Source organism: Astyanax mexicanus, chromosome 13 (genome assembly GCF_023375975.1).
Source record: "Astyanax mexicanus isolate ESR-SI-001 chromosome 13, AstMex3_surface, whole genome shotgun sequence".
Lineage (NCBI taxonomy): Eukaryota > Metazoa > Chordata > Actinopteri > Characiformes > Acestrorhamphidae > Astyanax > Astyanax mexicanus.
In genome coordinates this window covers 36,542,966-36,555,703 of record NC_064420.1, presented here as the reverse complement: position 1 = coordinate 36,555,703, position 12,738 = coordinate 36,542,966, and the positions used below count along the sequence as shown (strand labels likewise).

Sequence of the window (12,738 nt, the reverse complement as noted above, 5' to 3'; positions counted from 1 at the left end):
ATTACGTGTTAAGGGACGATAAACGTCCGACCTTTCTGCATGAGGCTCAGTCGTGTGAACCTAAAACTCTCCTGTGAATTACTTTTATGACCTTGTCTGTCACGCTACATGAGCACAGGCTGGAGAAGCAATATGAAGAGTCCCGCAGTTCTGCAGCCGGAGCAGCAGGATTTAGAGGAGCACTGCTGTAATTTTAATTGTGAGCAAGGGCTGGGAACTGATAATGAGATTAACTTGGTTGCACCGGGAGAGTCCAAAGACTGAGCGCTTCCATCACTCATTAAAGAAGCTCACAGATCTGCAGCAGAGTCATGCTCACTAATATCATTATCATTTATAACAGTGAGAGTCTGACTAATTTGTATGTTATATTCTGTATAACTGCTTATGTCTGTAGTGTATTTGCAGGCACTTAATATTCTGCACTTTAAAATGTATATATATATATATATATATATATATTTTTTTTTTTTTTATAACATTACATTATTTTTGTCACAGCCCGTCAAGTTTTGGACGATACAAATTTATGTGACAAAAGATATTGTTATTTTAAAGTAACTTTATGACAATAATTTACTGATTATACTAGATGCTACTATACCAATATACTATATATATGAAAAAAAGAAGAAAGAAAGAAAAAAATATATATAAGCTAAATAATCCAATTGCATGCTTTTAAATAGCAACAAACTTTTGATAATCAAAAAAAAATTACATTGAAATGGAATATAAAATTTGTTTAAATATTCTATAACAATAAAACATGAATAAAATAAACTCAGTCGACATACCATAATGATACTCTTTGCGATATGACAAAAATGACATGAAAAATACAATTTTATTATTGCATACGATATGATATGGCACACCTCTAAGTGAGATATTAAAAAATACAAGAATTTTATCAGATTTGTAACAGAAGTCAATGATCCAGAAATGTCATGATACTAATAATGCACTCCAAATATTTCCAAATGAGAACAGTGTGATTTTTTTTATTTTGACAAAAACAGCAAAAAAAAAAAAAAAAAAAGGAGTACCCTGATGTGATAATTAGTGGTGGGTGATATGACACGATATTTCAGGGTATAATATCAATCACAATATTCAAAAATGTTGGCGATATTATGGTGTACGATATGATAAGGCACACCCCTATTTTTTGTAGTACCAAATATTTTTAATTATGAAGAATATTCAGACATTCTGATATGCATCACATATACAAATTATGGGTGGGCGATATAGCCCTAAAATAGCATCATGATATTCCATGGTATTTTTGCGATAACAACACCCTTGGCGATGACAAATTTTTTAAAACACTGAAAAAATATTTAAAAAATACACTGCTGTAACAGAATTGTATTAAATTGTATTTTTGCATACAATATGATATGGCACACTGCTAACTGAGATTCTGATATGCATCACATATACAAATTAGGGGTGGGCGAAAAAGCCCTAAATAATATCATGATATTCCATGGTATTTTTGCGATGAAAAAATATTAAAGAAATACACTACTGTAACAAAATATATGATATGATGTGGCACACCCCACACTGAGATAAAAAAAAAATAAAAAAAATACAAGAATTTTTAATCAGATCCAAAACGTCATGATACTAATAATGCACTCCAAATATCTCCATACATCCAGAATTAAAGTAAAATAAATGATACTGGACAGATATAATCAGTAGATATATAATGGGAAATGAGAACAGTGTGAATTTTGTTTTAGCTGAAAACTGTAAAATTATTACCCCGATATTACAGGGTATAATATTATTAACGATATGTAAAAATCATTGGAGACATTATTGCGTACGATACGATATTGAACACCTCTACTACAAATTCATGCCAATACACACACACAGCCCTTCACTCTGCAGTCCTGTTCTCTACCAAATTCATTAAAATGCAGCTTTTTCTCTTCTCTCCGGGGAAGCACCCTTACCTAGCACCATCTGCACAGTGAGCACGCTGCTCCACCAAGCAGAGCTGCCTGAGAAATAAACAGCAGGGCCGGCTGCTGCACCACACACACACACACACACACACACACACACACACACACGTAATAACATTCATTCAACCTGGCTGCTGAACTGCACATCATCAACATTTCAAAAGTACTGCCTCTTCTTCTGCTTCTGCTCTCTTATTCAACAGCACCAGCAACCCCACTTTCCCAGGCTCCATCCACAGGTGGGGAGTGACCCACTTTCTGCAGTTTGACCAGGGATTATGCAGTTTATCTGCCAGCCCTGGCTCTTCCGGGGTGAGGATGTGGGAGGGGGAGAGAAAGAGGGAGAGAAAGTAAAGAAGAGAGAGAGAGAGAGAGAGAGAAAGAGAGAAAAGAGAAGAGTAGTGTGCAAAGGCACAAGATCACAAACCAAGCCAAAGCAAGCCCTGCAGCTGGAGGATCACAGGGCTGACAGCAGGGCTCTCTGACACAACACAGGAAACAAGAGCAGGAGGGAAAGTCCAGCTCAGCAGAAAACGCAACCAGCCTCTTTTGCCCCTCCTCGCTTCCTCGTCAGACACTCGCAGCCCTTTCCTCTCAGCTGATCTTCAGCTCCATGACACTCCCTCTCCTCTGGCTGAAGGAATACCTGATCCTGACACCTGTAACTCGATACATCTGCTTCTGCTCCCTGCTCTCCTTCTCTAACGCTCAGACTGGGACCTGACCAACGCAACAAAGCCTCCTTCCATAAATGCAGACCTAATGTGAAGAACTGAGACATATACCATATACACACACATGCTACAATATCGGTGTTATTGACTTATTGTACAACAAATGGATGTAATCTCATCTCAAGACCATTTTTCACTGACCTCAATGGAGGTGGTATTTTAACTCTTTTTACATCTACTAAAACTGACACACGCACAATATCTATCTGCCTTTACCAAAATGAAACGCTGCAAAAATAGAACCCTATAAATATAGAATGGTATAAATAAAGAAGCTACAAAAATTTAATTTTATCAGTATTGGTTTTTGGTATTGGCAAAAACTGGCATCGATCTCAAAAGTGAAAAAGTGTCATGAGTATATTCCTCTAATACAGCTGAATATAATGAAGAGGAAGATCTATCATACCAAACTGAACTGCTTATATTTTTGAACCATGAGCGGCATAAAGTTATCCAAAAGTAGTGTGTAAGACTGGTGGAGGAGAACATTCCAAGATGCATGAAAACTGTGATTAAAAACCAGGGTTATTCCACCAAATATTGATTTCTGAACTCTTAAAACTTTATTATCTCAATTTTTGCAAATAAATGCTTTTAAAGGACAATATTTTCTTTTGGAATTTGAGAGAAATGTTGTTCGTAGTTTATAGAATAAAACAAAGTATATTTTATTCAATCATCTACCTATAATTAGCAAAATCAGAGAAACTGAAGTGGTCTCTTAATTCGTTCCAGAGCTGTATATATAATATTAATATAAATTAATATATATTATCTGACAACATTTGGTTTTGGTGACAGGCCTATACATAAATCATGAACAGCACTGACAATTAGTCATTAGTTAGTTTGAGTGTGTGTGTTGCGTAACTGCAAGGACAGAGAGAGGACAGAAGGAAAGGAAACCTTTGACTCACACTGTAGACGGCAGTGACGCCAGGTTGCGTGGAGAAGAGCCGCTCGTCCAAGGGTGGCTGCACTCTGGGGATCCTGGGGTGCAACGCATTAAGGAAAACTCTGGAGAGGAAACCATTTAAGGCCAATCACAGCAACAAGGTGGGAAAACACACAAGACGCATGCAGGCGACAGATAAAGCTCCATATATGTGCAAAAAAAAAGAACAAAAAGAAAAAGCAGGCAGTGTGCTGTCTACTGTGTGTGGCATCATATCATAATAACAAAACTTGACAAAAGAGGTACACTGAACAGTTGGCAACCTGATAAAAACACAAAAGTAACATTTTCTTTAATAGCAGAGTTTTCTCTAGCATTTCAGCCGCACTAGCAGGCATAGGCAAGATAAAATATACAAGCTGTACTGGGCCAGGATAGTAACATTACCTGAGTTAGCTATAATAGCTAGAAAGCTAAATTAGCCTTAGATCTGATTTGATTAGATTTCTCTAACAAAAGACTAAACTTAATACATGTGTTTTTAAGTAGCACTGCTAAGCCATATGGTAATGCTTGGAATAGCACTCCTGAGATAAATCAATGCTTAAAACAGCACTGTTGAGACAAAAGTATTGTTCTTTACTAGTCTGTCTGTCGGAATGTTAAAAACGTTTAATGTTTTTGCTATTCCATCTCTTAACTCGTGGCATAACCTTAATATGGAGTTTATCCCTAATTAATATATTACATTAATGCTCAATTCTTCTGTGGATAGTTTCTACAATGTCTGGGGCCCCTACCTACACCATATAGGCTCCACGCTGTCATTTTCCATAATTCAACCATGCTAATTTCTGTCAACTTAGTTAAGGCAATATTTCTTGTGCCTGTATCTACTGAGACCTTTCTGTTTTTTTTTTTTTGTTGTTTTTTTTCAGCCAAGTCATATCCTGAGTTTTTGTTTTGTAATTTTGTCTTGTTAAGAAATAAAAAAAAATAAAAAATACTTAAGTTAAAAAAAAGGTTTAGTGTTCAACTTTTTTTTTAAACAAGACAAACACACATTTAGGCTTTTGAATTTATATACTGGTGAAATCAGTTTCAGCCAAAAGAAAAAGCTAATAATCTCCCTGAACTTTATGCTATTTTTTCACTCATTACTACAAAGGAATCCCCTCCCTCAGCCCTTACGATTGATTTCACAAGCTACAATGGAAACTTCTGGTTTACTATTACGATACTCGCTTTTTCCACCTACTGTTGCACTTTCAATTCTCGCTCTTCCATACTCCTGGTGAGTGAGTAAGTGTGTAGTTGAGGGCAGGCAGCCTGCGAGAGCTGCAGCAGTGATACAGGCAGCTGTGTGTGTGTGTGTGTGCTGAGTGGACTGGAATTCACAATGTTGTCAAGACATGCCCGTTCCCATTAGTGTTTAATCTGAGGCAATCACACCACAGCTCTCTAAAACCACAGCAGAGAGGAAACACCAAGTACTCGTGCAGTACAGTGCACTGGACAGCTGTCCACAGATGAAGACTTCTTTCTCTGTTCGCACAAATAAAACACGACTTACTAAACTGTTCATCATCATCATTTCCCAACAAGCTCTTGTTATTGTACATCAGCCTCATATTCAGATGATGAATTACTGATTCACTGCACAGTAAGTACAGACCCTGGCCTGGCTGAATGAATGGTGGATCTTGTTCAGTAAGGCAGTTAGGTGGCAGAATGTGTGGCCGGCTCTTAAAGCAGCAGAATCCCTACAGATGGAGATGCCTCTCCCATCTCCAGGCCGGCAGCAGTGCAGGAGCCTGGGTGCTCCATAAACAAAGCCATTGTTAAGAAGGGAGGAGCAGCCCTTCTTCCACTGCCACACTTCAATCAAACTCAGCCCAAACCCGGACAATATGAAGGATTTACTGTATGAACTTTACCAGATGAAGAGATGAAGAGATGAACAGCTGGCAGCCACTGATTTCAACTTTCCCTTAGTGTGAAATAAGGGCAAGGATCATTAGGGTTTACCATAGGTCAATCCTAGAGTGCAGCTGAGTAATATTTGCCTCTTTCTAGAGCTGGGATTTAACAATGCCTTGTTGTGCTGTAGATATCATTAGAACGGACACCCACAGAACAAGCATAACATTATGACCACCTCCTATTTTTAGCTACAATGGAGTTTTTAAACACTGTGCACTGTCCACCCTATTAGCCATTCCTACCAGCTGCTCCACCATGTGGAGGTACAATATAAATATATTGGATATATACAGGGGTTGGACAATGAAACTGAAACACCTGGTTTTAGACCACAATAATGTATTGTCCCTACAGACAGTTCTGGTGGAAACAGGAGAGTTGAGGTGCACATTGAATTCTGCCGTGATTTGAGCATCCATGGTTTTATGTTTTTTTTGGATACAATTGGGTTAGCACTCGAACATCCCTTTCAGACAGCTTCCTCTTACAGCGTCCACAGTTAATCCTGTTGGATGCGGTTTGTCCTTCTTTGTGGTATGCTGACATTATCCTGGATACCGTGGCTCTTGATGCATCACCAAGACTTGCTGTCTTGGACACAGATGCTCCAGCAAGACGTGCACCAGCAATTGGTCCTCTTTTGAACTCTGGTATGTCACTTATAATGTTGTGTGCATTGCAATATTTTGAGCAAAACTGTGCTCTTACCCTGCTAATTGTACCTTCACACTCTGCTCTTACTGGTGCAATAATGTGCAATTAATGAAGATTGGCCACCAGATGACAGGTGTTTCAGTTTCATTGTCCAATTCCTGTATAGCGTGCCTTATAATTCAGGGCGTCTTATGTATGAATTATACTGGTCACATTGTAAGGAGCAGTAAAGCCACTCCACTGAAGTACAGCGTTATAAACAAATTTCAGTAAAGTTCCTCCAGCACCGAGGCTGGAGCAGTATTGGCATTTGTCGCTAATCGCAGCGCTAGCTCTTTCACCGTTCAGAGATGAGTATATCGGATTATAACCTGCGTGTTTACAATGTTAAAACAAGCTACATAGGTAAAACTGCTAGCTGATAGCTCCTTGCCTTACCAGAACACTCAGGGTTCCTTAGTGTAGCGCTGTCAGGCAGCATTTACTAGTGCTAAGCGCTGCTGCTAACCGTGGCTAGTGCTGCTACTTACCACATTAAAATATTGGAAATTTAAACTTACTGTAAGTAAACGAGAGCATTTTTCTCACCCAAATAAACAGTTTTCTGGAGAAAAATCTGTGTAGATTAACATCCAGCGCTCGTTGGAAGACAATAATTTTAAGAATTTCTGTTTACTTAGGCGTCCACACCGCACCCCCAAGCAGAGAGACCTGCTGAATTACAGGGGAAACACTGCGACACCCTTGTTCCTTACTACTGTCGCGAATGGAAACAGACCAGAAAATAGACGTTCTTTGATAGCGCACCTGACAGTCAGTAAAATACAATAAGAAAGGAAGAGGGGAATAGAGAGAAAAAAAAATGTAATGTAAAGGTAGAATGGTTTTATAATACACAATATATTGTAAAACCTGTCGTAAATCAACGCAACAGACACTGCCTGACTGTGTGCACTGATTAGTTTCTCAGTGCACCAAAGCATTTTTATAGGACTAAATTATATCAAAGTCATATCAGAACCAAAATCAGAAAGCCAAAGTAGATCACGTTAGTCTTTTGGTAAACAAGCAACCGCTAGCCTTGTACAGATCATACCTTTCAGCTCAAACAATAAACAGCCAGCTTGTGCAGTGTTAGTAAGCTGTGTATATATCCTTCTACTATACATATACAAAAAAAAATCCTGCCACTGACTAGCCACGCTTCATTGTTTTGATATGAACAGTCTTATGACAGAGTGTCCTCTCTGAATCGCAGGCCAGCCTTTACTCATGGAAACAAGGTGAAGGTTGAGTACATAAGTGCAATCACCTTCCAATTCCAAGTGCTGCCCTGAGTGCAAGCCAGTTACTTTTATGACGGCATCTGTCAGTATGTACAGCTTTTGCCTAACACCTGTCCTACCTGTTCATAAGACAAAGCAAAGAAAGGCAAAAGAATGATAACGCTTCCTGTAAATGAACATAAACGCTTCCTGTAAATGAACTTAAATGGCATCCCCTGCCATAAATCACCATCTCCAATCCAACTCAACTCAGTTTAAATGTATTGTGATGTATAAAGCTTTTTTTAATAACTGTTGTCACAAATGTACTTTAGAGAGATCCAGATCCAAGCCACTTTTTAGAAACCTCAAAGTGATAGTGCCTTAAAAAAAATCTCTATGATCAAGAGGGTCCCGGAGGCACACTGCCCTGCATATTGGGTCAATAGGGTCCCCCTAGTCTAAGCACACCTGATCCAAATAATTAAGCCATTAATAATCTCTTTCAGAGTTGTAGTGGTTGGGTTAAATAGTAACACAACAGTAACATACATAAGAGAGCAGGGTTAAAAAAAACAGTTGCAAACCACTAAAACCAACAATCTCACCGTTACTTTTTACAACAGCCCTACAGATCAGAAACCATCACATATACAGAATTACACAGATCATCCTTCAATAAACAGGCCCGGAGGCCAGTAATGCACTGCAATTAACAGCCTATGACACCATCACTACACTATGCCTGAAAGCAGGTCAATCCTTCCACCATCACACTTCACTCCTTTACATAACTGGGGCACCAATTTATAGTCTCTTGGTATTTACAGCTGATGATATGAATAGAAACAGTGATCCGGGAACAAGCCTAACAATAATGAGTCAATCATAAACTTCTGCCCACCATAAGGGCATAGCAACAGACACCATAACAACATAGGCCACACTGAAGCAACACATTTCCCTCTCATCTGTAACTAAGCCTGGCACAATAATTACATTGTCAACTTACTGTATAATATACAGACATAACCTTAGCATGTTTTTGCTGACCTTTGCTTACATAAGAATGAATGATACCAATATTTTAGCCTAAAAAAAGAATGATCAAGGAGAGCCTATCTTTGTGAACGAACTCATATGTTAACTACATCTACATCACCATACTCATCCCGCATTCTTAGCTGGGAAACAGAAAATTCAGTTTCATATGTATGTGTTTGCTTGCAATGGACTGTAAACATTGCTGACAGTAAGATTTATTGTAGGGCTATAAATATAAATACTATTTTTAACATTCTCATATGGGTTTTCTCAAAAAACACATTGAAAGTGCGGAAATAACATTGTGAATTACAGAGAACTTAAACTGTATATTACAATGTATACTAGGGCTGCCCGATATTGGAAAAAAAAATTGGAATGCAATGTTTTTTGGACGATATATATTGCAATATTTGTATTTAGCTCCACCCATTTTCCCCACAGCTCTGACCAGCTTCCCTGTCCTTGCTAAGGAAAAGGCATCCCCACAGCATGATGCTGCCACCACCATGTTTACAGTTGATGGTGTGTTCAGGGTGATGTGCAGTGTTTTAGGCCAGAGCAGCTTATTCGCCAAAGAGACTTTTCTTACATGACACACTGTGCCATTTTCTTTTTACTTCGAATTACTTTGTGTTTGTCTTTCACAATAAATTCCATCCTCAAAACATTTTAGTTTGTGGGTGTAAGGTGACCAAATGTGGAAAAGTTCAAGGAGTATGAACACTTATTCAAAGCACTGTAAACACAGCGGGAACTAAGCAGTCACACACTTGTCTCCTGTTTCCTCCACACACACTGCAGTAGGACAGATTGTGAAACAGTGTCCTTATTTAAAAGGGGAGAGACGGAAGGGAAAAAACGTTAACCTAAACCACAGCAGCTGAGTTTAAATGCCAAAAGGGAGAGTGTTGCAGCTTAATGACGAGGGTATAAAAACATGGAGTGCACATGACTTTTGGCAGCTTGGATGAGAATGTCAAAAGAGAGGTAATAAATACGCAGCTCAAAATGTTGCCTACATCCCAACCAACCATCTGCCTGTCTCCATTCGCCTCGATGGCTAACTGACTGCTGTCTTTACAGTAAAGAAGCAAAGCCAGTCGCTAAATATTGACGTGTTAGCTAGTTAGCTAGAGATATTTGAAAGCTCCCTAAGAGACACAACAACACAAACAGAGTAGCTACTGACAATTTTAAACAATAGATAACTAGCTAAATTGGTCACAATACAGGCAAAGGGGCTCATGTCTCACAACAAAGCTATAGCTAACTTAATACCACTACAAATAATATTATGAGCACATAGTTACCACAAAAATACTGGCTCTCTCTCTTAGTTACAAACTAGTCAACCATTAGAGACATAAGCCCACTAGCTATCTAACTATCTTGTCAGGCTATGTGTTTAGCCTGGAACTGTGACAGGTTTTGTAGCCAAAGGGCAACAAACAGCTTCTCAATCCCATAACTAGATAATAAGCAAACAAGCGAAATAATGACAAAAAAATTAGCCAGCTATCCAGTTACTACATGGTACCTAAAAGGGATTATCTCAAAGAAGCCCACTAGCTATATATCTATCTAGTATGGCTATGTGTTTAGCCTGGAACTGTGACAGGTTTTGTAACTACCAGGCAACAAACAGCTCCCCAACCCCACAACCTGCCCAATATAACTAACTAGGTTAGCTAGCTAGCTAGCTAAATGACAGATACAAAAATTAACCCAAGCAAAAGCAGGGGTTGCATGGATTTGTGCTGCACATTAATATGTGCTGCTTGACAGCTCTGCGCATGCTCTGAACCACAAACATTTTAACTAAATATTTACGTGTATTTCATAATTCATACTTATTGAAGAGTTCCAACAGTGTAAATGGCGATTCAAATAATAAGCACACGAAGAAAAAAAACATCACCACATCACTTAACCTAGCTTTATACATTGCCAATGTTTACCCTGATAAAGCAGCTCATTTGTGCCTATCCAAGTTATATTTTGCTGGGGGGCATTCTCTGAGACAGTGCTTTCAACCTGTAAAAATATAACTAGCTTACCGCCTACTGTTTAATTTAAACAGTATTACCTGTGCATATAACCAGTGGTAGCGTGTTTTGACATGCAGTGGCACAAATCAACAAAAAACAGATGACAACAGTCTAGCTAAATGCATCACGCGACATCATACAGACACAAGTAGCCTAGCTAACTAGTTAGCCGACTTAGCTAGCTAACCCTAGATAGGCCACAAAACGCTAGCTAACTAGTTAGTCAACTAGATAATAAGCTAACAAGCCATATAATGATAACATAGCCAGCTATCCAGCCACTCCATGGCAACTAAGAGGGATGTTCACACACAAGCCTGAAACTGTGAGAGGTTTTGTAGCCATAGGGCAACAAACAGCTCCACAATCCCATAACCTGCTCGTCTTGACAGTGACCCGATCATCCTCCAGCTACACTGCCTCATATAAACAATTCTCTCACAGGACAAGTAACATATCAGCTAGCTAACTAGCTAACCTATATAGGAATTACCACCAGTCATCCCAGGCAAACCAGGTAAACCAGGTGTTGCATGGATTTGTGCTACGCATCAATATGTGCCGCTTGACAGCTCTGCGCATGCTCTGATCCACAACGTTTTAGCTAAATGTTTACATGAGTATTTCATAATTCATTACACAAGTGTTCTTTGGATGCATTCAGTAGTTTAGCATAGCTACAATCTTATACAGCTGACTGCCGATGCTTATTGAAGGGTTATAACAGTGTAAATAGTTATTTAAATAATAAATACAAAAAAATAAAACATCACATCATCTTAGCTAACTATATTAACCCTAATAAATAAGTCAGCTAATTTAGGCCTATTTATCTTCTGCTGGGGGCATTCTCAACTAATAAACATATAGGTTAGTTAGCTAAGTTACTATCTGCTGCTTAATTTAAGGGGTTTTGCCTGTATATATGTAACCGGTGGAAGCGTGTTTTGACATGTGGTAGTCAAAATCGACAGAACACCAGCTGACAACAATCTAGGTTAGCTAAACGCCTCACGTTGGGCAGGCTCACCCGGCATCACACAAACACAAGTAGCCACGCTAATAGTTAGCTAGCTAACCCTAGATAGAGCATAAAGCGCTTATTTAACTAGTTAGCTAACCCAGTTAACTAGCTAGATAATAAGCTAACAAGCCAAATACTGATAAATATGTGTTAGCTAAGAGGGTGTTGTGAAAGAAGGATACTGCGTTGGTGGTACCGGTGGCGGCTGCTGGGCTACCGGGGGCCCCGGGAGCTGTACTGTGGCCAGTGGAGCCCGCAGCTGTGTCGAGGGGGGCGGCCCGGTTCCAGGTCCAGGTACAGGTCCAGCAGGAGCGGCTGGCTTGGGCACCGCTTTCGGCGGTAAACTCATTGCCCAAAAAAATCAAATGCTAAATCCTAAGTATTTACAAAGAAAAACAGCTAGCTGGCTATTTATTTATAACAGTTAGCTTAAAATAAAGCGCATAAAAACACAGCTAACTATAACAGCTAGCCAAGCAAGTTGCGCAAAGATCGGGCCTCGAACAGGCAAGTTTTGCCGGTGGCGGAAAGGCTAGCTGTAGAGAAAGCTTCGGCTTCAGTTAGCTAGCGTTAGGTTCGCTAGCTAACAGGCTATCTAGCTTATTGATAGAGCAGCAAGCTAACGTTAGCTAGCTAGCGCTTATTGTGGTTGATCTTCATTGCTGAAGGTAGGGGGGTTGCTCCCCCTCCCCGGCCGGGGTTTCCGCGGATCCAGTTCGCCTCCGCTTGCCAGGGCGATCCTGACGACGTGCCCGGTCTTAAATTAATAATACTCGGTTTTACAACTGCTATTTCACGAGTATCTGTCCACTGAGTAGGATGGCTTCGTTCAACATGGCGTTGCGGCCGCCTCCAGCAGTCCTACAGGACTGACGCTTCGTGTCACTTCGGCCTTTTCCGTCAGTTCCGCTCGTTCGGCGAAATTCCAGCGAATGAGGAACGGCTGTCAGCAGCATTCTGACACACGGGGGTTTTTCTCCCTGTACTGTTTATATGCTGCACTGGCGCAATATAGAGTTTCAGCAGTGCTGGACAGCGTGTGTTACTTGTAAATGTTGTTCGTTAAAATATAATATATGTAGCAATCTATACGGTGC

General features: G+C 39.7%; 1 protein-coding gene across 6 annotated transcripts in view; it reads right to left on the bottom strand.

The window, feature by feature from the left end:
- eif4g3b (eukaryotic translation initiation factor 4 gamma, 3b) overlaps window positions 1-12,514 on the bottom strand; it is a 61,245-nt gene extending 48,731 nt beyond the window's left edge. For 4 of the 6 annotated variants that reach the window (XM_022677453.2, XM_022677454.2, XM_022677455.2 and 1 more), the window contains exons 1-2: window positions 11,824-12,514; window positions 3,643-3,742 (exon numbers count right to left, since the gene is read on the bottom strand). In XM_022677453.2, coding sequence (XP_022533174.2) covers window positions 3,643-3,742; window positions 11,824-11,990 — 267 coding nt within the window. In that variant the 5' untranslated portion in view covers window positions 11,991-12,514. The remainder of the gene's footprint in view (window positions 1-3,642; window positions 3,743-11,823) is intronic. The other 2 variants (XM_022677456.2, XM_022677457.2) reach the window with 2 other exon arrangements.
- Window positions 12,515-12,738: the final 224 nt, after the last annotated feature.